The sequence below is a fragment of the Rana temporaria genome, chromosome 3 (genome assembly GCF_905171775.1).
Source record: "Rana temporaria chromosome 3, aRanTem1.1, whole genome shotgun sequence".
Classification (NCBI taxonomy): Eukaryota; Metazoa; Chordata; class Amphibia; order Anura; family Ranidae; genus Rana; species Rana temporaria.
In genome coordinates, this window is record NC_053491.1 from 223,485,580 (window position 1) to 223,511,549 (window position 25,970).

The following is a 25,970-nucleotide window of genomic DNA, read 5'->3' on the forward strand; positions in this document are numbered from 1 at the left end:
AGTTAACAGAGTAGACAGTTGTCCATAATTTGAATAGAGGCTTGGGCCTGGAGATCATAGAAAGGGTTAGTTCACCTTTTCCAAAAACTGCCTATGCGTCTCGAAAACAAAAAGGAAACCATCAATTGTTTGCATGGGTGTCAGGGGCCTATTATGCCTTGTACGCATGGTCAGACTTTTGACTAGGGCTGCAACTAACGATTATTTTCATAATCGATTAGTTGGCCGATTATTGTTTTGATTAATCGGATAATAGCCTTAAAAAAAAAAAACACAAATTACCGCAAAAACACATTACATGCTTTTCTGCAGCTTCTCCATTGAAGTATATTGAACAAAAAAAACAAAAAAATAGCACCGTTTTGCGTTAAAAAGTCCTTGCCCTTTCCAAATACGCAGCAGCTGAAGAAAAATTATGGATGTGAACTGTAAATGAACTGTAGTGTGTTTTTGCAAAAAGCACCAAAAAACAGAGGTGTGAACCTGAGATGTTTAGTAACATAATGGGGTTAAAAAAACAAAAATAAGTACAAAAGAGCAAATAATCGCTACTGTAAGGGGTTAATTTTTTAGTGTAGGAGATCACAGCAGTCGAGGGGCAGTCAAGGCTTGACAAAGGAGCGTGACTGCCGCAACACACACAGTACGCCCGCCCGGAAACGTGTCGCATGCCAGTGACGTCACTGCCCCTCGACTGCTGTGATCCCCTACACTCCAAGCCTTGCTCTGAAGCTCCCCCACCGCCGCCAGTTACTACCATCATACAGCAGTGAATGACGCCTTCATGCAGCACAGCGCCCCAGCAGGCAAAGGAGCAGATGGACTGACCTGATGACTTCTCCTTATGGATCTTGTACAATGCCTACTTTAACATCACTAAATGTGAGTTGCCTGTAGGAACCTGTTTATTAAATTGTTTTGAAAACATCTACACTTAGAGGTGCCTCTTCCCTTGCTTTTTGCCTTCAGAACTACCTTAATTATTTGTGGCATAGATTCAGCAAGGTGTTGGAAACATTCCTCAAAGATTTTGGTCCATATTGACAGACAGCACCACGCACTTGCTGCAGATTTGTCAGCTGGACATCTATGATGCAAATCGCCCATTCTACCACATCCCAAAAGTTCTCTATTAGAGTGAGATCTGCTGACTGTTCTCCAATCTGGAGGCCATTGGAGTACAGTGAACTCATTGCCATGTTCAAGAAAACAGTTTGCATGATTTGAGCTTTGTGACCGGCCGCAACCACCATAACAGGGAAGCGGCCTTGGGCTGTATCCTGACACTGTAATAAAAAGAATGGGTAGGTGCTTTATAAAGCACCATGTTCTAAAATCACACTAAACAGAAAATATTGTTATGGCAAAAGGATTTTATATGGTGCTCAGGGATAACACTAAATAAAATATATAAAAAACAAAGTTTTATTCATGCAATCAGAAATTAGATTTTATTTGTAATTCATGTTCATTGATTTTTTTAATAAAATTATGATTTTTATATGTAGCGCTCCCTTACTTTCAGTATGGGCACTACGCTAAAGTTAGTGGGGAATGGGAGAGTTATTTTTCTCCCATTCGCAATTTGCTAAATTGGGACTTCTGTCGTTCTAGAAATGTCCACTGGGTCAGTCTGTGCTCCAGGGATGCGGTGCCATCCCTGGCCGGCAATTGGCACCAGAGGGGTTCTGGCAGAGCAAGTTTTCCCCAGCAGCCAATCAGAGGAGTTTTCCCTTGTGGGGCATGCTGGGGGAGAGTATATCTGTGACAGATGTCATGTGCTCTAAAATCTTTGCAGGGTCCCGGTTCCAGGTGCAGCATCCACCTTTAGGGTGCGCGCATCCATGGACCCCACTAGCGCGGCCCACCTGGCCAAATTTGCAGGCTACACAGAACCTCATCCAGAGGTGAAAAGGGACTCCAGTGACTTACATGGTCCCCAGTTCTATTGAGAGGATCCCAGGCTGGGTGCCGTTCGATTGGGGGGTCGGCTTGAGGAGAACCCGGAGGCAGGTTGTCCAACAGGGCTTGAACGAACCAATCGGGGATCTGGTGACTGGAATGCTGACAGGTATGCTTTGCTGTCATCCGGTGACCTATGCTAAAACTTACTGGGAGGATTCACTCCAACCATCCATCTAGCTCGCTTAAAGTAATAGGCCTGTGGCAGAGGCCCTAGAGCCAGGCCTGTGAGAGAGACCTGTTCCTCCCAGCAAATCTAAAGTGACACCTCGGCTGCCAGGCTTATGATAGGGGTCTGTCCGGGGGCACTTCACCCACTCTGGCTAGAGTGGCGACGAACCACAATCTGATACTACTGAGAGCAGGACTACTCAGTTCATATCCAGGCCTGACACTGCAAGGTTTCTCTCTTTTCCTTCATCAACCTTTTCTTTCCCATTTGATGTTGATGTTGGCCTGGAAATAAAGCATTGGAAAACCTTTATTCACTGTCTGGACCTTCGTTCACTGCTCTGTTTCTCCAACTGCACCCCTAGACTGCATCAAGGTAACTTAAAATGCTGATCCCAACAACAAATCAGCGGCTCCTTCGGGTGTAGTGCTACATATATATTTTATGTAGTGGTATCCCCGAGCGCCATGCAAAGTCATTTTGCCAAAACATTATTTTCTGTGTATCCCAACACTCCGTCCTTTTGTTCTTATACCTCCAGATGTTGCTGACAATGGACTGTATCCTAATGCTGTCCCTGCCTTCTGATTCAGTACTTGTGTCCTGGCTTTGATACTGTCTACTGATCAGGTGCTACCATGCTTCTGCCTTTGGTCCTTACCGGGCGGTACACAGTCATGTGTGCCTTACACCCAACACCTGGCTCTGCCTACAACATCGGCCACTCTGTGTCCTCACATCTCCTATTACCATTTCCAGGGATATTGGACAAGAGCTGCTAAAGAAGCCCCTCCTTCAGCTCGATCTCCACCAGGTATGTGACATCAGCCCTCAAAGGGATACTTCAGACCTGTCGGCCTCAGAATCAGCACACTGGTGGCACCAGACTGTCTGTTGCATCACTCTATTTCTTAAGATCAGAGGAATTATGTTTCATCTTTAAAGGGTCACTAAAGGAAAAACATTTTTTTGCTGAAATGACTGTTTATTGGGTATAGAGACATAAAAGTTAACTGATTCCTTTTAAAAATGATTAAAAATTGAATTTAATCTATCATATAATGTGCCTCTAGTTTCACTTTCGGCTTTAAAGGTACATACATGAAGTTCCGGGTGAGAGGTGAGTCGGGAAGACTCACAGAACAAAAACAAACAAATCCAGGGCAGTGTTTTGTTTTTAAAATGAATCTGATTGGTTCTGAGGAGTTTTAGACACACAGAAATGACAGCTTAGACCACCGTGAGAAAGCTCCCAGTATGATGGTTATAAGGAAACAGGCAACCAGGAAGTGTGGAGATCACAGCAGAATTACAGCTACTTCAAAGCAAAAACGAACAATAAGGACATGAAACCAGTACTGCAGTAAGGTAAAGGAAGCTATTTAGCTAAAAAAAATAATTCCTTTAGTGACCCTTTAATAAACTACAAAAAATAAGTCAATGGGAGATGAAACTAATTACTTTTGAGTACATATGGGCTCTGTAGAGACATGAAACTGTATACTTACGCATAATTGACCAACAAAATGTTTATATAGGGTCTGCTTGCCACAGTCATGCAGTGACTTAATAGAATGTGGCCGATGTGCTGGAAATCCCAACCTTGAGTAAGCCATTAGAACTGGCTGGTCCATACAGCCTATGGTCACTGAGATGAAAGAAAAATCCTGGATTGCTGCACTCAAAAAACGATGTCTTTATTCAAAACATGAAAAAACAACAAAAATTCAAATGGAAAAAAACAGCCAAAAATTCATGCAGTCAACCAAGAAGTGGATTAGGAAAAAAGAGCTGACATGTTTCGCATCCTGTGATGCTTACTCGTAGCCTATGGTCACTCCAGGAGACCAGAACCTTCCTGCAGGATGTGAAATAACACCTCCAACGATGATAAGTCCATCCCACATTTTCTCCTATGTAGTAAGGTCCCAGGCCTCCTTTGATCTAATGAGGACCTCCAGGGCCAGGGATAGCTGACATCCTATTGTATGTAGTGGGTCGTGAGGCATGGTAGGTGTATAGTTGTTAAAGTTATTGGGCGCCCAAACACTTCTTGGATGCAAAAGAAAGTTTATTTCTCTTAACAAACCTCAGACTCCAAGACTTCAATAGGAGGACAGTCATGCAGGGAAAGGCATCCAGCAATATGCCACATCTGCATGTATAGAAATGTTGTCTCTTACAGCAACAGTCTTTAACAGGTCCAAACAAAAGGCTTAACAGTTCCTTCACTTTCACTACAATCACTCCTTGTAGTTCTTCAATGCACTGAGCTCCCAGTCTCTCACTAAACCCACTGATTCACTGTCACTGAATCCCTTGAGCTCCTTCAATCTTCACGGTGGTATCTTCCTCAAGCTTCACCCACGCTTCTCTGCTGGGTCCCTAGCTTGGCACTCAAGATACCTCTCAACCTTCACCCCCACTGGTCTGCTTTGTCCCTGGCTTGATGCACAAGGCTGTTCCGCAAGCGTCATCTCCGCTGGTTGGGTCCCTGGCTTGATTCCCACTGAAGGATAGTTCCTTACTGGCAACAGCTTCCCCTCTACCTCCGACCACTACAGGTTCTCTGGCCGAGAGAACCGTTACTTCTGGTGGAACTGCAATCTCAACCCTACGCTGCTCTCTTACTTCTGGATAGGCTCTCAAACAGCCTAGCAGCCAGATGTTTTCGGGATAGGCCCAATTTCCGGCCTAGCAACCCGGGCAATACAACACACGTCCACCCAGACAGCCGTCCAGGTGGCACAGAACATAGATCAGCTGACTCCACCTGAATATATAGGCTCTCCCAGCAGGCCATGGGATTCAAGAAAACCCCTGCCCATTGGCTGAGATACCCACAACCTTACCTTGCGTTGTCCTTCTCGTATGTAGTAAGGATGAGCTCAGGCGTGTTCGCAACCCACACATGCAGAGCCCACCAGAAAGTCGGCACTGCACAGCGCTAATCACAGGCAGTGAGACATTACTTGATCTCTGCAGTCGCGGATCGGGAAATGTCTCACTGCCTGCGATTAGCTCTGTGCAGTGTCGAGTTCCTGGCAGGCTCTGCACGTGCACGTGCACGTCCTTAGTATCTAGTACCACCAAGTACCCGGCCACCTAGTGATAGAAGAGAAAAGTGCAACAAGGCCAAACTTAGGGAGAAATTAATAGATCTCTAGCAATCCACCAGGATAACTACTCCTGGCAAGTAAATTTGTGAGGAGCAACCCTGCCTAAACTCCAGGGTGCTACACCTATAAATTAAGAAGTCTGTAAAATGAACATTGCCTGGAAAAGGGCATTCAAATTACTGTAATTTTTGAAATTTCATAATTTTACCACCAACAGGATAAAACAATACGTAAAAAAAGTGACTTTTTTCAATTTTTCTCTTATTATTGTATAGCATATAGCGAAATTACTGTATGCCCTTATCCATTCGTGTAATTTTTCAATTTTTCAATTTGTACATATTTCTATGTTCTGTTCACCTAAGGATAATAAATTATACAATTAATAAGTGCCTCTTATGTATTCATACTCTTAGAAAGGTTGGTGCATTGTGTTACCAGTGCCTATAATTTTTGGTATAGGTTTGTTGCTAAGTAATCTGTAGGAAACTGCTTTGTGTCTATGGATTACATGCAGATTAGTGTTTACAAGATAGCATATCTGTCAGACAAGGACCTGTATGTGAGTATATTTGCCTAGCAGACCAGTCAGCTGACAAACTGCAGGTGGTGGCAGGCTATCCTGTCATGTGTTTGGTATGCATAGTTGCCAACATTGAATTTTTTTTATAGGGAAACGTTTTTGTCTGTAGGCAGAGTCTTGCTATAATTAGGGGCCGGGGTATTTGTTTGAAGGTGGGACATATTTAGAAAAGCAAAAATGTGGCCGTTCAGCGATGGAAAATGGACATAATTTAGGCAAGGATGGGTGTGGCTTAACCGCTTCAGCCCCGGACCATTTTGGTCGTTAAAGACCGGGCCACTTTTTGCGATTTGGCACTGCGTCGCTTTAACTGACAATTGCACGGACGTGTGTAATGGCTCCTAAACAAAATTGACGTCCTTTTTTCCCCACAAATAGAGCTTTCTTTTGGTGGTATTTGATCACCTCAGTGATTTAAATTTTTTGCTCTATAAACAGTTTTGAAAAAAATGCAATATTTTTAACTTTTTGCTATGATAAATATCCCCCAAAAATATATATATATTTTCCACAGTTTAGGCCGATACGTATTCTTCTACATATTTTTGGTAAAAAAAATCTCAATAAGCATTTATTGATTGGTTTGCGCAAAAGTTATAGCTTCTACAAAATAGGGGACTCTTATATGGCATTTTTATTAATATTTAATTCTTTTACTAGTTATGGCGGCGATCAGCGATTTTTATCATGACTGCAACATTATGGCAGACACATCGGACACTTTTGACACCATTTTGGAACCATTGTCATTTTTACAGCGATCAGTGCTATAAAAATGCCCTGATTACTGTAAAAATTACACTGGCAGTGAATGGGTTAACCACTAGGTGGCGCTGCAGGGGTTAAGTGTTCCCTAGGAAGTGATTCTTACTGTTAGGGGCCGTGGCTACACATGACACATCACTGATGACCGCTCCCGATCACGGGGAACGGTCATCAGTGACAGTGTCACTGGGCAGAATAGGGGAATGCCTTGTTTACAAAGGCATTCTCCTGTTCTGCTCTTGCCGACCGCAATCGCGGGACTCCCGGGAACATTGAGTTCCAGAGACCCGCGGCTGTACTTTCGAGGCACGCGGTGTAAAGGGATGTACCTGTACGCCAATCTGCCTGCCCGTACCATTCTGTCAACGTAAATAGGTGTGTGGCGGTCGGCAAGTGGTTAAAGGGGCGTGGCTCAAATGGGGTGTGGTTAGAGTCTGAGATGAACGAGGGATGGAGAAAGAAAGAACGAACGAAAGAAAGAAAGAAAAAGAAAATAAAAGAAAGAACAGAAGGCCCAGGTCCTACACCACAATAGAAATAGGTGTATTCCATAAAGTTTAACAATCAGCAGATAAAGATACTCCAAACATCTGGTGTTAGTGCTTCAATCATCCCGGCACCATGGTTGTTATGGTGTCAGGATGAAATGATAAAATGAAATGGTTCTACTCCCCATAATGTAGAATCAGTGGGAGCCCCGATTGTGTCACTTGTCCCTACCTCCTTACACCAGGCATTTCCGACAGAGTCCCTCCTTACATTTAGCCTGCTCATTAACGGTTAGAATCTTGACCGGTTCCTGAACTGGCAAAGATTTTGACTGTGTATGGCCGGTGTTCTATCAGAAAGCCGCTAACCATCAGAAAGTGCAACCCAAGTGACGTTCTATCATGGCCACACTAAGCCTACAGTCTGAAGTTGTGAAGCGGACATCTTTTTTACACCCACCGAAGTCTTGCATTTCACACTTATTTTTACCAGTAAACTAAGCTTATATCATGAAATACAATGCTAAGTTTACTGGTAAAAATAAGTGTGAGATGCAAGACTTCGGTGGGTGTAAAAAGATGTCCGCTTGCCACCTTCTGACTGTAGGCTTACTGCAGGTGTACCAAGATGGCCACGACGGAACGTCGTGGCATTTTCTGATGAGTAATGATTTTCTGACAGGACATCGGCGTTAAGCCTCATACACATGCATGTTTTTCTCGGCAAGAAAGCTGCTGGTAGAGCTTTCTTGCCAAGTAAACCGTGTGTGTGTACGAGGCTTTCAGGTTTCTCGTAAAGAAAACTGCCCAGAATCTAGACGAGAAAAATAGAGAACCTGCTCTCTATTTTCTGCCGAGAAACCCAAGCCTCTGTATACTTACCTGTCGCAGTGGAAACCCACGCATGCTCGAAATGACTTTGATGCATGCGCGGTAGCTTCCAAGGCATAGGTAGAGTGTAGTAAGATGGCGTCGACGGAATCGAATGTAACGAGCACATGCTCGTCGTAGTTGATTACGTCACTGCGTTCGTGCCATTCAAAAGAATGGCGGTTCCTTTGAATAGAGTGTGTGTACACTCGGCCGGCAAGAGATTCTTACCAAGAATCTCATCAGGAAAAACAAAGTTTTTTTCCTGACGAGATTCTGGGCCATGTGTACAGGGCTTTATGCCGCGTACACACGATTGGAAATTCTGACAACAAATTGTTCGATGTGAGCTTTTTGTTTCAGAAATTCCGACCGTGTGTAGGCTCCATCGGACATTTGCTGTCGGAATTTCCATAAAACAAAAATTTGAGAGCTGGTTCTCAAATTTTCCGAAAACAAAAGTTCTTGTCGGAAATTCCAATCATCTGTAGCCAATTCCGACGCACAAAAATCCTACGCATGCTCAGAATCAATTCGACAAATGCTCGGAATCATTGAACTTAATTTTTAATTTTTCTCGGCTCGTCGTACTGTTGTACTTGACCGTGTTCTTGACGTTCGGAATTTCCGACAACCTTTGTGTGACCGTGTGTATGCAACACAAGTTTGAGCCAATATTCCCTCGGAAAAAAATTCCCAGTTTTGTTGTCGGAATTTCCGATTGTGTGTACGCGACATAAGAGTTCACAAGAGTGTGTAAGATTTAACTGTGTGTGTGTCCAGCCAGCAAGTCCCTCTAGTGGCAGTCAGTGTCATTGCGAATTGTGATAATTTCCCCTAATTTCCCCCTTCCCAAAGTAAACTTAGGCTGGCCATACATTATACAATTTTCTTATTCAATTTTCTTTAGATTTACCTTAAACTATGTAGTGCAAGGGCCTGTTTGATTGCATACAAATTGAGAGTGTTTAGGTTTGACCTCATATTATATGGTTTTAGTAATTTTACAAGAAAATTGTATAATGTATGGCCACCCAAACTCCTCATTCCTTCTCCATCAAAAATCGATTCTCACACCAGTGATTCAATTAATTTACATTAAAGAAACAGTTATTTTTTAAAGTGTAAAATTTGTAATTTTTAAATTTATTTCTCTACATTAATCTTATCGGCTTGTATAACTTTAGACTTACCAGTGAAATGGGAGCTGTCTATGAGCGAGATCCCTGTATCTACTGGATGATGACAATATCCCGAAAGGTCAATTTCAGATTCCATCCAGGTACTGAGATCTTTGATTTATTCTCCTCAGATGATTTTAATGTGTAGTCTTGACCTATTGCAATATATGAAGTGATATATGTTTTTTTATGTATATTTTCATGTTTTTCTTTCTATATACTTTACACATTCGGCATGGTACCCATCTAGTGGGGATCACTGTAGCAGTGGTGCCTATGAAAGTGATTTCCAGTTACCAGGGGTCTGGACAAGTTATGGTACACATAGTTACATATAACATGTTAACTTGTTAACTTGTTAACAGCTATAGACCAATATAACTACTGTATGTAAAAATGACCATACCTGGAATTCAACTTTAACCACTTAAGGACCGCCTCCTGCACATTTACCTTGGCAGAATGGCACGGCTGGGCACATGTACGTACAGGTACGTGCTGTGCTGTGCTATTGTCCAGCCGTGGGACCCGCGGACACGATCGCCGCTGGAGTCCCGCGATCGGTCCCCGGAGCTGAAGAACGGGGACAGCTGTGTGTAAACACAGCTTCCCCATTCTTCACTGTGGCGGCGTCATCGATCGTGTGATCCTTTTTATAGGGATACATAATCGATGACGTCACACCTACAGCCACACCCCCCTACAGTTGTAAACACACTTTAGGTCACACATAACCCCATCAGCGCCCCTTGTGGTTAACTCCCAAACTGCATTTGTCATTTTCACAATAAACAATGCATTTTAAATGCATTTTTTGTTGTGAAAATGACAATGGTCCCAAAAATGTGTCAAAATCGTCCGAAGTGTCCGCCATAATTGTGCAGTCACGAAAAAAATCGCTGATCGCCGCCATTAGTAGTAAAAAAAAAAATAATTAATAAAAATGCAATAAAACTATCCCCTATTTTGTAAACGCTATAAATTTTGCGCAAACCAACCGATAAAATTGCGATTTTTTTGACCAAAAATAGGTAGAAGAATACGTATCGGCCTAAACTGAGGAAATTTTTTTTATTTATTTATTATAGCAAAAAGTAAAAAATATTGAATTTTTTTTTTCAAAATTGTCGCTCTATTTTTGTTTATAGCGCAAAAAATAAAAACCGCAGAGGTGATCAAATACCACCAAAAGAAAGCTCTATTTGTGGGAAAAAAAGGACGCCAATTTTGTTTGGGAGCCACGTCGCACGACCGCGCAATTGTCAGTTAAAGCGACGCAGTGCCGAATCACAAAAAGGGGCAAGGTCCTTTAGCTGCATTTTGGTCCGGGTCTTAAAAGTGGATGTAAACTCTCCATACATCCAGTGAAGTGAACAGCCTCAGATGATACACAGGGATGAACCAAATCTCCCTACAGTGCTTTTACAGTATATCTGCTGTCTTCACACTTATATCAGATATAAACAGATCGTGTTAGGAAATTTTCTCTTCCTGTTTAACACAGAGTGTGACGTCTGGGCATACAGCCAAGATAGCTAAAATAGCTGATTGGAGGAAAGGCACACACCCCCTCTCATCATAGGCAGAGATTCTCAGAGGTGTTTTGTAACAGGACCAGCTCCCTACTAATCTATTTATAGCAACCTCCCCCAACAGAAATGTCAGGCCGTTTTTATCTGATGTGTCCGACAAATTGTCAGGAGTTATCAGGCTGATAACAGAGGATCAAGTCAGGAGAGAGCTAAGGGACATCACTATTTGAAGAGAGATAACAAAATACTACAAATATATGTGCCCAGCTCAAATTTCATGAATGCGGTTTACATCCACTTTAAGACTGAGACGTATAAAAGTATCCACATGAGATCACAGAAGCCCTCAGTTTCTCTGATTGCCAATCTTTCTGGCAGTCTGGTTTATTTCCCAAATATTCAATGACACATTCATGTATGACAAAGTCTAATAATGCAATGTAATAAGCAGATGTGTAGAGTGAGCTTTAACATATATTTCAAAAATGATTGTACTGAAAAGTCTGATTTCCAGCAGCATATGGAGACTACTGGTCAGAGCGTGGCGTGTTGGAGCATATCTACATGACCCTTGCACACAAATATTGGCTGAGCTTCAAATCTGATTAACTAAACAGAAAATGTCAAGCAGAGATAGGTAAGATCCAAATTTATTTTAAACAGCCTTACTACTGTAGCCAAGTGCTGGGCTACAACAGCATGGAGAAGGAGACTTAGCCCCTTGTTATTTCACTCTCTACTGTGATGCTGGATGTTATGCCGCACTACCCCATTCAGTCAGCAGGGGGAGAGCTATAACTAGGAAGCCTATGGACTCCTATGCAGGGTGCTGAGAAATTGAATCATGGGAGTTGTAGTTTGAAATATCAGCCATAGAAAATTGACATTTTTACATTACAGTTTCCAGAGGGCACTAAGGAGGAGGAGGAGTGAGAGGACTTCTATCAGATTGTATGGGAAATTGCTTCCTCTTGGTGCCAAGGAAAATGATGAGAGTACATCTACCTGCATGCTGACAAGACTGCTGGGAAGCCACACCAGTAGGGACCGAGGCCAAGAGTGGAGACATCTGGCTCAGAGCCGCACAGACTACAGAATCACATATGCACTGTTGCCACATGGAGACCAGAGTGTCCTCTCACCTTCTTATTCCCACCACTGATCACCAAAGCCATTCTGTTGACACAGGGACTGGTGAGAGGGCTCACTGCCCATTGTTCACACTGCTTGCAGGGACTAAGGGCCAGATTCACAGCGGAGATACGACGGAGTATCTCAGATACTCCGTCGTATCTCTCAGAGTATCTATGAGACTGATTCATAGAATCAGTTGCGCATAGATAGCCCTAAGATCCGACAAGTGTAATTGTTTCACACTGTCGGATCTTAGGATGCAGTACCGCGGCCGCCGCTGGGGGGAGTTCGCATCGTAAACCAGCGTCGGGTATGCAAATTAGGAGTTACGGCGATCCACGATGGTTTTTCGCGTTCGCTACGTCACTGCTAGTCTAGTTTCCCGTCGCAAATTTAGTCGTCTTTTTGGGTGCCCTAACTTTACACAGCACACGTATGTGCTGTATAAAGTATGGCCGTCGTTCCCGCGTCGAAATTTAAAAATTCACGTCGTTTGCGTAAGACGTCCTGGAATACGGAAGTACGCTACGCACGTCGCCATTTGAAAAAATGACGTCACTTCGCGCAAAGCACGGCGGGAATTACAAAACGGAGCATGCGCAGTAGGTCCGGCGCAGGAGCGTGCCTAATTTAAATGGCACACGCCCATTTAAATTACGCGGGCTTACGCCGGAGGCCGCCAGCGTAGGTTTTCATTGCAAGTGCTTTGTGAATTAGGCACTTGCGATGAAAACTTGCGGCGGTGTAACGTATCTACGATACGTTACGCCGCCGCTAGTCTACGTGAATCTGGCCCTAAGCCACTAAAGGCAGGATATAAATTTAACTGCACCTATACCGCAACTATACCGCATCTATACTGCACCTATACCGCCTTTAAATTGCATCGTTACTGCACCTAACTGTATGCTAAGACTATCAATAAGTGCACAGGTGCATCTTAAAGGGCCCCAATGACAACCGGCAGAAGAACATCCTAAAAGACTGAACCCCCCCACATGCCATTCTTTTAACCCCTACTTGTTATTGATGTAACGTTTACGTCTGCCCAATAAGCCTAGGCCTATCATAGTAATCAGTAAAGCACCTTGGCAGTATAGCCTCCTGAATGCAGTTAATATTTGCTATATCCAAGCCCCAGGGTTCCACCCCTTATGCTTAAATACCCTAATTGCAGGAACCTTAACAGGCCAAATGGCAGACACACCACAGCAGGTTAACCCAACAATACCAGCAGGAACTTAGGGTGACTTCACACTACCCCGCTGCACTAAAGCTAACCTGCAGGCTTTTATGCTGGTTAGCTATGCTTTTCCATAGACTTCTACGAGGTCTTGCAGTTTTGGTGCAGTTTCAGAAAACACACCAAAACTTCACACTTCTGCATGCTGTAGCTTTGGTGCGCTTTTAAAGACCACACCAAAACAACGGGACATTGTAGAAGTCTATGGTAAAGCACAGATAACCTGCACAAAACCTGTGGGTTGGCTACGATTTGCCCAATGCGCAGCGGGACCGCACTGGGGCAGTGTGAATCAACATTTACAAATACAATGCAACATGAATGCACTTGTCACTTGCCTGCAGGCTAATTACATGGACATGCGTTTACATCTGCCCGTCCATAGAGATACATTGCATTATGTCTAGAGCCCTTAAAAAACAGACAGACGGAACGCTCATGAGAAAAAACCCAAGGTGTACAAAGGCTTACAGTTGGTTCCCTGCAGAATGCAGTCACAGCCCAAGTAGAAAAGACTACCCCTCACTACCATGCTGTAGAGAATGACTCTTGCTCTTTCTGGGGAAGCCGTGGCCTCTCTGTAGAGGTCCAACGCATTCCACGAGTTAGACCTATAGCTTTGCAATCAGCAAAACTCAAGCTCCCTGCTGATTGGAGAGTTCAAGCTCTGGCTCAGCAAGGGATTGTGGGGCCTCTGCAGAAAGACTACTTCCACACAAGGAGCAAATGTTCTTCTTTCCAGCATGTGAGCATTGGAAAAACATTTTTACTCAGGTGATGACAGCAACCCAGTTGTAGGACCTTGATACCTTTTGTATTGATGCACACTAATAGCCGGATTCAGGTAGGGGCGCGTATCTTTAAGGCCGCGCAGCGTATCGTATTTACGCTACGCCGCCTTAAGTCAGAGAGGCAAGTACTGTATTCACAAAGTACTTGCCTCCTAACTTACGGCGGCGTAGCGTAAATGGGGCCGGCGTAAGCGCGCCTAATTCAAATGAGGATGAGGGGGCGTGTTTTATGTTAATGGGGGGTGACCCGAAGTGATTGACGTTTTTTTACGAACGGCGCATGCGCCGTCCGTGTACATATCCCAGTGTGCATTGCTCCAAAGTACGCAGCAAGGATGTATTGGTTTCGACATGAACGTAAATTACGTCCAGCCCCATTCACGGACGACTTACGCAAACAACGTAAAATTTTCAAATTTCGACGCGGGAACGACGGCCATACTTAACATTGACTACGCCTCCTAGGGGGCAGCTTTATCTTTACGTGGCGTATCTCTCACGGAAACGGCGTATCTTTACTGCGACGGGCGCACGTACGTTGGTGAATCAGCGTATCTAGTCATTTACATATTCTACGCCGAACTCAACGGAAGCGCCACCTAGCGGCCAGCCTAAAAATTACACTTTAAGATACGACGGCGTAGGAGACTTACGCCGCTCGTATCTTAGCCTAATTTAAGCATATCTGGTTTCCAGAATACGCTTAAATTAACGCCGGCGTAGATTCAGAGTTACGATGGCGTATCTACTGATACGCCGGCGTAACTCTCTATGAATCTGGCTATTAATGTATTTAGCTGATTTAACCGGATCATTTGGGCTTTAAACAGTTCATAATTGTAGGTACAGCCCTGAAAAAAATGCAGTAAAACTAAATATATTACCCTAGTTTCTATTATAAGATGTTAATATCAGCCTCCTTAGTTTTGTTACAGCTGCATATTCCCACAGAGGAATAGGAAACAAGCAAAAAAACATACATTTGTGTGCACATGTAGCAAAATGTATGGAACTAAAAAACAATGATATCCAGTTATAAAATAAGTAAATACACACAGGAAAAACATAATCTTTGAACTCATACTCAAAAAGCTATAATATACTGTATATACAGAATAATAGTTTTGTGTCCTTAGTACATATTGGTGAAGTGATATCTACTCTTTAGGACTTAATACTTACTAATTACATTTATATAATGGATGTCACACATTGTTTATTTAACGCCAATTAGCCTGTACAGTATATCCTGCTTTTATTTACTAACCAGCTGAAACATTTCTATTCCAGTGAATTGAATCATTACTAAAAAAAAACATACAGTATTTTTTATCATAAACTCTACAGTAAGCTGATAACATGTATGACCTTTACTATAAAATATTTATTTTTGTATGTGACATCCAAACATTAGTCATGCAATGAGAACATTTTTAACATCGCTGGTCTTTTAGCTTAGGTTCACACTGACAACGGGAATTAAATCGTGAGAGTTCAGCTGAACTCACACGATTTCATTCCCGCATGTCAGCCCATGACTTCGGGGACGATTTCAGAGACATCTGTGCAGGTTCATGCACAGATGTCTATTGAAATTGCACCCAAAAGTCACCAAAAGTAGTACAGAAACTACTTTTGGGAATCGGTACGGCCGATTCGGTCAGTGCCATTTCCGGCAATAAATTGCAATAAAATGTCAAATTGCATGCCAAATTGCTGCAATGTGAACCAGGGCTCAAAGAGCAAAAACTATAGTGAAGACACATTTGGGAGGATTTATTAAAGAAGTTAAGAATTTTCACCAAACAATTTATTGTTTCTGTGTACAGAACATCTCCAGGTAGCCATATTGCATTGCATTTTACAGACACGCTGCAGATTGAAAAGGAAAGGTAATTTTTAATAACATTAAATTACAATATGATTTGAGTCGCAATTGTATATGCTATATGCTTTTTTTATTTGATATTTTTTTTCCCACGAAAGTCGAGTTACCCTTTAAGTATTTCTCTAGAATATCAAAACTCATTATACTGTATACTCCTGCAGTCTAAGGAGGCGTGTAATGCAAAATACTCTGGATGGTCTAAAAAGGCATGTAATGCTCTGGGCGGTCTGAGGAAGCCTGTAATGCACAGTGAGTGCTCTGGATGGTCTAAGGAGGTCTGTAATACACAGTGCTCTGGACGTTCTGAGGAGGCCTGTAATGCAAAGTGCTCTGAATGTTTTGAGGAGGCCTGTAATGCATAGTGCTCTGGATGGTATGAGGAGGCCTGTAATGCACACAGTGCTCTAGACTGTGGTCTAAGGAGGCCTGTAAAGCACAGTGCTCTGGACAGTCTGATAAGGCCTGTAATGCACACAGTGCTTTGGACAGTGGTCTGACGAGACCTGTAAATGCTGCACAGTGCTCTGGACAGTCTGAGAAAGCCTGTAATGCACATATTGCTCTGGTCGGTGGTCTGGCGAGGCTTGTAATGCACACAGTGCTCTGGACAGTCTGAGGAGGCATGTAATGCACACAGTGCTTTGGATGGTGGTCTGAGGAGACCTGCAAATGCTGCACAGTGCTCTTGACAGTCTGAGAAAGCCTGTAATGCACACAGTTACCTGGATGGTGGTCTGAGGAGGCCTGTAATGCACACAGTGCTCTGGACTATCTAAGGAGGCCTGTAAGGCACAGTGCTCTGGACAGTCTTAGGAGGCCTGTAATGCACACAGTGATTGGACAGTGGTCTGAGGGACCTGTAAATGCTGCACAGTGCTCTGGAAAGTCTGAGGAAGCCTTTAATGCACACAGTGCTCTAGACATTGGTATGAGGAGGCCTGTAATGCTGCACAGTGCTCTGGACGGTCTAAGGAGGACACCGTGTTCAGGACAGTGGTCTGAAGAGAGATGTAAATGCTGTATAGTTCTCTGGATAGTCTGAGGAGGCCTATAATGCACACAGTGCTCTGGACAGTCTGAAGAGGCCTGTATTTCACAGTGCTCTAGATGGCGGTTTGAGGAGGCCTGTAATGTACAGTGCTCTGGATGGTGGTCTAAGGAGGCCTGTAAATACTTCACAGTGCTCTAGACAGTCTGTGGAGGCCTGTAATGCACACAGTGCTCTGGACATTCTGAGGAGGCCTGTAATACACATTGCTCTGGACGATGGTCTGAGGAGGCTTGTGATGCACAGTGCTCTGGACGGTCATCTGAGGAACCTGTAATGCTGCACAGTGCTATGCACACCACACTACTAAGCATTCTACAGTTGCTACCTTGCTTGTTAGGAGGGGAAACACTAATGGGCTTTACAGGCTCAAAAAAAATGGAAGTTCACATGGAAACGTCCCTCCCCTAGTTGGTTGATGAAAATGGGAACTGATTTTCATTGTAATTTTCATCAATTGACGAAAATATGGGGTCATTTTCGTTTAGTTTTCAGCACTAAAAACATAACACTGATTAGAATTATAATGAAAACGTTTTTGGCCACAAAATTATCACTGTTAAAATGAACTAATAATTCCAAATGGTGCTCAAAATTTTCACTTACTATTGGTCTATACTGCAGTGGTGGCTGGTGGTATATTTTTTTTGGGGGGGGCGGCAAACAATCCATCCAGCTGTTCAGATGGTAATGTAAAAACTAATCTATACATTTCTAGATTTAATAAAGCATCATTATGGGAGAGTAGGGGCCTTTTTCACACAGACTTTCCGATCAGGTCCGCCTATCAGTTTTTCAGGTTGACCTGATCGGACAATCCATTCACCTCTATTGAGCGGTGGTGACATGTCCACTGACATCGGCCGATATCTGATCCAATTCTGTCCGTAAAATTTAGACGGATGAAGACCCTTTTTTCAATCCGTCTGGAGGATTGGATCGGATAGGATCAGATGAAAACAGATAGGCAGTCCATATTCATTCGATCTCCCCAAAGAGGAGAGTGGGACTCTGACAAGTCCATCTCAGCATAGTGAGCGGAGACGGACCTATTATCAGCCAGTTCGGCGGGGATCAGTGGATCGATCTCCCGCTGAGCAAAGCGGAGTCTGCCGAAAGAGAGCTGTAAAAAAGTCATATCCGTAGTTAATTGAAGTTACTGCACAAATCATTAGAAAAAGGCAATACAGTTGTGCTCATAAGTTTACATACCCTGGCAGAATTTATGCTTTCTTGGCCATTTTTCAGAGAATATGAATGACAACACAAACTTTTCTTTTACTCATGGTTAGCGTTTGGCTGAAGCGATTTATTATCAATCAACTGTGTTTACTTTTTTTAATCATAATGAATACAGAAACTAGCCAAATTGCCCTGATCAAAAGCCTCCAGTTCCTGTAAATTCTTGGGCTGTCTTGTATAAACTGCACGTTTGAGATCTCCCCAGAGTGGCTCAATGATATTGAGGTCAGGAGACTGAGATGTCCACTCCGGAACCTTCACTTTATTCTGCTGTAGCCAATGACAGGTCGACTTGGCCTTATGTTTTATATCATTGTCATGTTGGAATGTCCAAATACATCCCATGCACAGCTTCCTGGCTGATAACTGCAAATGTTCCCCAAGTATTTTTTGAAAACATACTGCATTCATCTTGCCATCAAGTTTGACCAAATTTCCTGTACCTTTGTAGCTCACACATCCCCAAAACATCAGCGATCCACCTTCATGTTTCACAGTTGGAATGGCGTACCTTTCATCATAGGCCTTGTTGACTCTCCAAATTTAGCGTTTATGGTTGTGGCCAAAAAGCTTAATTTTGGTCTCATCACTCCAAATGACTTTGTGCCAGAAGGTTTGAGGCTTGTCTCTGTGCAGTTTGGCATATTGTAAGCAGGATACTTTGTGGCATTTGCAGAATGCAGAAACATCAGTGCAGCACTGAATGAAAGATGCAAGGGTCTGTCAGGAGTCCAGAAACTCATTAACCTTACACACACACACACACACACACTAATTACAAGCAAACAAATCACAGGTGAGGATGGTTACCTTTAATAGCCATTCAAACCCCTTTTGTGTCAACTTGTGTGCATGTTATCAGGCCAAAATCACCAGGGTATGTAAACTTTTGATCAGGGTAATTATGGTATTTCCTGTTGTCATTATGATTTAAAAAGAATAAACACAGTTGATTGATAATAAATGGCTTCAGCCAAACACTAACCATGAGTGAAAGAAATATTTTTGTGTTATCATTCATATTCTCTGAAAATGGCCAAGAAATCATCAATTCTGCCAGGGTATGTAAACTGATGAGCACAACTGTATATTTTCCTTTTACTTGCAACACATGTTGGGTTTATTTTGGGTTATGGTTTATGCCTTGTAGCATTTCATAATTGCTGCTTCAACTGAAAATAGATAACTAAAGATGAAAGAGATTTAATTGGAAGGAGACCAAACGGGAAGCCTAATGAAAGATGACAGACATTAGAGACCAGATCTCTATGCGGCTGCACTTGTGTTTTTAAATTTTTTTCTTTAAACACACTGTAAATTCACTGTAAATAGCTGATTGCTACGGAGGTGATAATGAATGTAAAAAAAAAGAATTGCTGGCAAAAACAAATTGTGAAAAAAGCTTTGTTTTTTAAATGGTGTGGGCCCCCCCAAAATGCATACCAGACCCTTATCTGAGCATGCAGCCCGGCAGGTCAGGAAAGGGAGGGGACAGGAAAGGGAGGGGACAGGGAAGCGCCCCCACCTGCTGAACCATACCAGGCCACATTCCCCCAATATAGGGAGGTGCTTTGGGGCAGGGGGGCTCTGTTGATGGGGACAAGGGCCTCTTCACCACAACCATGGCCAGTGACTGTGAGGCCCCGTACACACGACCAGTTTCCTCGGCAGAATTCAGCTTCCGACCGAGTTTCTGGCTGAATTCTGCCGAGGAAACTGGTCGTGTGTACACTTTCGGCCGAGGAAGCCGACGAGGAGCTCGACGAGGAAATAGAGAACATGTTCTCTATTTCCTCGTTGTTCTATGGGAGCTCTCGGCCCGCCGAGCTCCTCGGCGGCTTCAGGGCTGAACTGGCCGAGGAACTCGATGTGTTTGTGTGTACGGGGCCTCAGGGTCTGCGGGCAGAAGGCTTATTGGAATCAGGAATGTGAATGAGTATGGAGTATATTGTTCCCCTAGCTATTCACCAAAAAAATAAAGCAGTGTACTGTTACAAAAAACAAGAAACAATTTTTTACATGTCCTTTATTAAAAATTAGGAATGTCCCCCGCCGTAGCTCCAACGTTTCTTCTTTCTCTGGTAGCATCACGGATCTCTTCTTTCTCTGGTTCCATCATCGATGTCATCTTCCTCCGGTCTTCTCCCTCCTCACCCCCCCCCCCCCCATGTTGAGGGCATGCACCCTGGCATGGTTCAAGGAGGGGGTTTCTCGCTCGTCCCCTCCCTTTCCTGACCTGCCGGGCTGCATGCTCAAATAGGAGCCTGGTATGGATTTAGGGGGGGCCACCAACTCTTTTTTTTACATTCAGTCATCAGTACCCGCTGACAGCTGATGACTCATCGGTTGTTAAGGACGTGGCAGCCAGCTTCCTGAACCGCTCCTTAGCAACCAGCTATAAACAGTGGGCCAGATTCTTAGAGGAGATACGACGGCGTATCTCCAGATACGCCGTCGTATCTCTGCATCCGGCCCCGTCGTATCTATGCGCCTGATTCTTAGAATCAGTTACGCATAGATATCTATTAGATCCGACAGGCGTAAGTCTCTTACGCCGTCGGATCGTAACTGCATTTTTACGCTGACCGCTAGGGGCATGTATGCTGATTTACGCGGCAAAATATGTAAATCAGCAAGATACGCGAATTCACGAACGTACACCCGACCGACACAGTACAGTTACGCCGTTTACGTTAGGCTTTTCCCGGCGTATAGTTACCCCTGCTATATGGTGGCGTAAGTGCGGCGTACCAATATTAAGTATGGCCGTCGTTCCCGCGTCTAAATTTGAAACAGTTACGTTGTTTGCGTAAGACGTCTGTGAATGGGGCTGGACGTCATTTACGTTCACGTCGAAGCCAATGACATCCTTGCTGCGTACTTTGGAGCAATGCACACTGGGAAATTCCACGGACGGCGCATGCATGAAAAACGTCAATCACGTCGGGTCACACCTGTTTTACATAACACACGCCCACCTCTTCACAATTTGAATTAGGCGGGCTTACGCCGGTCTATTTACGCTACGCCGCCGCAACTTTATTTTGAGAACACGGCACTTGCCTGTAAAAGTTGCGGAGGCGTAACGTAAATAGGATACGTTACGCCCGCACAAAGTTACGCGATTCTACGTGAATCTAGCCCAGTGTTTTTAAAGGAAAAAAACACATAAAAAATTGCATCACAAACACAACACTTACTTTCCTGGTGTGACTCCGTTAAAGTCTATTATATGCAAAATGCAAAACGCACTAAAATAGGGTATGCAATGAAAACTGAAAAATTTACAAATAAACTGACTAGCCTGTTGATGATGAACGGGGCAGGGAAAAACCAGCAAAGGCAAAATATATGCAAATTCAATTCAATAAATATTTTCTGTGTGTTTCTCATTTTGTGCAAGATAAAAAAAAAAAAAATGTTTCTATTCACGTTTCACTAGTTATAATTTCTGTGGCAATGATCATGTAGTGGGCGGACAGGGCAAAAGGTGTTTGGTCAATCATTTTGTTGTGCAAGAAAGAGCGTCATCATACAAGTAAGCCCTGTATATGGAGCCAGCCACGTTTAATCCGGCAATGTTCAGTCTGTTCAAATAAAAAAATGGTCTACATAGAACAATCATTAGCTTGGTCTGGCTCTACTATAGTTAGTACATGAGCAATATCTAGTGCATGGATTAGGATGGCAATAGTTTCAACATTAAAGCTCCTGTCTGCTTCTAAAAGGGTAACTCCACTTTCCTGCTTGTGTGATTGGCTCACCGATTTTCCCAGAAGTCTGCACTAAGATACAAGTCAGATTTCAGGCATCCCCTGCAACAAAAATGTAACTTTCGGTGAGTTACTCCCAATAAGAACACGTCTAAAAGGATGCAGGTCCAGCAGATTTCCTCATTAGTACCCTGCAGCTGCCACAGTTGATTGATAATTATGAAACTTTGATTGTAAGCTCTAAAGCCTTGTACACACGATCGGATTTTCTTCGGGCAAAGCGTAGGACTTTTGTCCAAAGGGGCGTTGGCCGTGAACTTGTATTGCATACAAACGGAAAAGAATTGTCGGCCAAAAAACACAAAACGACTTATTTTTTCAGCTCTTTAGCGCCACCCTTTGGCAACTTCTGCTAATGTTGTGTTATGGTGAGCATTGCTTCTGAGCATGCGTGTTTGTACGTTGGATTTTTGTCCGACGGACTTGTATACAATCCTACAAGACACAATTGTTGGCGGACAATTTTAAAGCATGCTATGCCACATTTGTTGGCAGAAAATCCGATAACAATTGTCTGATGGAGCATACAAATGGTGTGATTTTCTGACAACAGCCTATCATCGCATAATTCCCATCTGAAAATCTGATCTTGTGTACGGGCCTTAAGAAGCAGGGCCCTCTGATTCCTACTGTATTAAAGTGTATTCTATTTGTACTGTCTATCCTCAAGTTGTAAAGTGCTGCGTAAATGGTTTGCACTGTATAAATCCTAACAGTGGCGGTCCGTCTATAGAGGGCGCTGGAGCGCCGCCCCCTCTGGTGGCTCCGCACCGCCACTGAAATAACATACATTCATGCATTGCATGAATGTATGTTATTGTTGTCAGCTGCTGCTGGTCTAATTCAGATGGCCGGAACTTGAGCGCCGACCACCTGAATAACGGCAGCTGGTTGGCTGTGTGGAAGTGCCTATCAGAGCCAGGCTTTCCGAGTACAGCCCTCGTCTCCCGGAAGCTTATCCTCGGAACGTACGGGGGGTGTGTTCCTTGGATAAGACTGACGGCCGTCCCAGCCAATCAGGTTCACCGATTCTGGTTATCGGTAACCTGATTGGCTGAAGCGTCACCAAGGCGGGAGAAGACATCGAGGGACGTTGAAGGAGAAAGGTAAGTGCATTTTACAGGGCACAGCAGCGACAATGGGCACAGAGGCGACAAAGGGCACAGTGGCATCAATGGGCACAGTGGCGACAAAGGGCACAGTGGGACAAAGGGCACAGTGGCATCAATGGGCACAGTGGCGACAAAGGGCACAGAGATTACAATGGGCACAGTGGCATCAATGGGCACAGTGGGACAAATGGCACAGTGGCATCAATGGGCACAGTGGTGACAATGGGCACAGTGGCAACAATTAAAGGGCACAGTGACATGCACAGTGGCAACAATGGGCACAGTGGCGACAATTAAAGGGCACAGTGGTGACAAATGGCACAGTGGCGACAATTGAGGGGCACAGTGGCTTCGTTTGATGGCATGGCACAGTGGCTTCGTTTGATGGCATGGCACAGTGGCTTCGTTTGATGGCATGGCACAGTGGTGACAATTGATGGCACAGTGGCTGTGTTTGATGGCATGGCACAGTGACTGTGTTTGATGGCATGGCACAGTGGCTGCGTTTGATGGCATGGCACAGTGACTGCGTTTGATGGCATGGCACAGTGGTGCGAATTGATGGCATAGTGACTGCATTTGATGGCATGGCACAGTGGTGATAATTGATGGCACAGTGGCTGCGTTTGATGGCATGGCACAGTGATGATAATTGATGGCACAGTGGCTGCGTTTGATGGCATGGCACAGTGGTGCAAATTGATGGCATAGTGACTGCATTTGATGGCATGGCACAGTGGCTGCATTTGATGGGCACAGTGAGGCTGCAATTTTTTTTTTTTCGGTTGCGCCCCCCCCAAAAATTTTGAGCACCAGCCGCCACTGATAATAACAATGAAACCACTGCCATTAGATTCACTTTCCCACATGGATACAGAGAAACACACAGGATTTTTTCAGAATAACAAAAGGTAGGAATCTACAACAAAGTTTATTATAATTCTTGTAACGCACATAGATCACCCAGAGGGGAATGTTTTTTACTTTTGCTAGAGTTACTCTTTAATGGTTCTATAGGTCTTGTTAGCGGTGAAGTCTTTGGAAAGGTTTTTTTTCCCATACAAACTGGGATTCCTCTCTGTGACCCAGCCCTTTTACACAGGTAGAGTGCTGGCAATAAAATGTAAGGGAGAGTTCAAGGTCAGCTGAGTACATGACATTCTGCCTGTTGTTAGCATTAGAGTTGAGTGTATGGTTACTTTGTGCTGACGGCCTCTTTAGATGTTTCATAGAGGAAATACATCATATCTTATAGTGTATGTCCAGCTGACAGTTCGATTAGGAAAGAGACGGGAAGAGTTAGAACCCCGGTCAGGTTGTTATTGCTATCCAGGGCTCCAGTAGAGATTTCTCCTCACTTCCCATCTTGCTGATGTTTTCTCAGACAGAAGGTGAGGCAAACTTTTCACAACAACGCAGAGAGAATCAGACGTGATTTTCTTTAGTAGAGAGGGAGCAGGTTATATGACCTATGAGCTTTCTATTATTGTCTGTGTGCCTGTGACTCACTTCCTGTGTAGTGAAAACGTCAGAGCCCTGAGTTCTAACCCTTCCTGACATTATCCACAACTAGAAAAATCATTTTTGCCTTGACATGCACTTTATCTGCTTTTGTTCTATGGTCCATTTTTCAATGGGGGGATTGGCGGCCTTTTATTCATCCAGTTCCGATTATGAATGGCACTAGATAAATAGACATCGGGCAGCTGATCTGCCCAGGATTGGCTCTTTCATTAGACATTGTATCCAGCTGATCCGAATGGCGATCTGCCTTGTTTATATAGGCAGAACGCTGTTATGTCTCTCTGCAGGATGTCGAGTACCCGCTCATAGGCTTCCGTTGTATATAAACACAGCGGAAGCGTGTCAGCGCGCATGAGCCCCCCCCGCCTGGAAATGACGGATCTTATATTTATACGTGATCCACCGCAAAGATAAAAAAGCAGAAAAAAATCTATAGGGTGGACCTTAAAAAGGAACTGCTGTCTGCTTACATAATTTGTAATGAAAACATCTTTGCCATTCTGAAGCTTCCCTCCAACCATTTTGCATTTTATTTAATATATACTGTCATTCTGTACTTGACAAATATGCTACAGAAATCTCCCTCCGTTGAGTCTGGCTGCAACCATTTTAACTGTGGGCAGCTGAAGCTGCTGACTGTTCACTTCCTGGATTTACACAGACACACACCTCCAGCTTTACAGCTCTCATTGGCCCTCTTATGACTCATCCCTTCCTGGCAAACTCTCACGAGAGTGAGAAAGAGAGCTGTGTCTGATGTCATAAGCCTAGGCTAATGAGCAGACAAGAAACAGGAAGTGGGCCATATAAGGTATTTACTGGTAGAAAAAAAAGTATAACTATCCAAAGTTAAAGCGTTTGTACAGGAAACATTTTTTTTTTCGTTTAAAATAACAAACATGTCATACTTACCTCCACTGTGCAGTTCGTTTTGCACAGAGTGGCCCCGATCCACGTCTTCTGGGGTCCCTCGGCGGCTGTCTTGGTCCTCCCCGCAATTAGTAACCACAGTCATGCGAGAGCTCGCATGGTGGTCACTACTTGCAGGCGCGCTCCCGTGATACAGCGAGTGGCCATAGCCGCTCACTGTATCACTCGGCCCCGCCCCTCGGCGCGCCGCGTCACTGGATGTGATTGACAGCAGCGCCAGCCAATGGCTGCGCTGCTCTCAATCCCATTCGCTCTAGCCAATCAGCTGCCAGGCTGAGCGGCGAAGAGAATCTCGGGACCGCGCGGGACTTTCGAGGGGTCAGGTAAGTATAACGGGGGCTCGGGGCGGTGTTATGCGATGTTTTTTCACCTTAATGCATAGATTGCATTAAGGTGAAAACATTTTTTCATTTACAACTCCTTTAACCACTTAAGCCCCGGACCTTTATGCAGCTTAAGGCCCAGGCCAGGTTTTGCGATTCGGCACTGCGTCGCTTTAACAGACAATTGCGCGGTCGTGCGACGTGGCTCCCAAACAAAATTGACGTCCTTTTTTTCCCACAAATAGAGCTTTCTTTTGGTGGTATTTGATCACCTCTGCGTTTTTTGTTTT

At 44.0% G+C, this 25,970-nt stretch overlaps 1 protein-coding gene across 1 annotated transcript in view; it reads right to left on the reverse strand.

Moving 5' to 3' along the window:
- Positions 1-25,970, reverse strand: part of NR1H4 (nuclear receptor subfamily 1 group H member 4) — a 126,911-nt gene that overhangs the window by 91,322 nt on the left and 9,619 nt on the right. The window contains exon 2 of the mRNA XM_040344326.1: positions 9,153-9,295. Within this exon, the coding sequence (XP_040200260.1) occupies positions 9,153-9,237 (85 nt within the window). The 5' untranslated portion in view covers positions 9,238-9,295. The remainder of the gene's footprint in view (positions 1-9,152; positions 9,296-25,970) is intronic.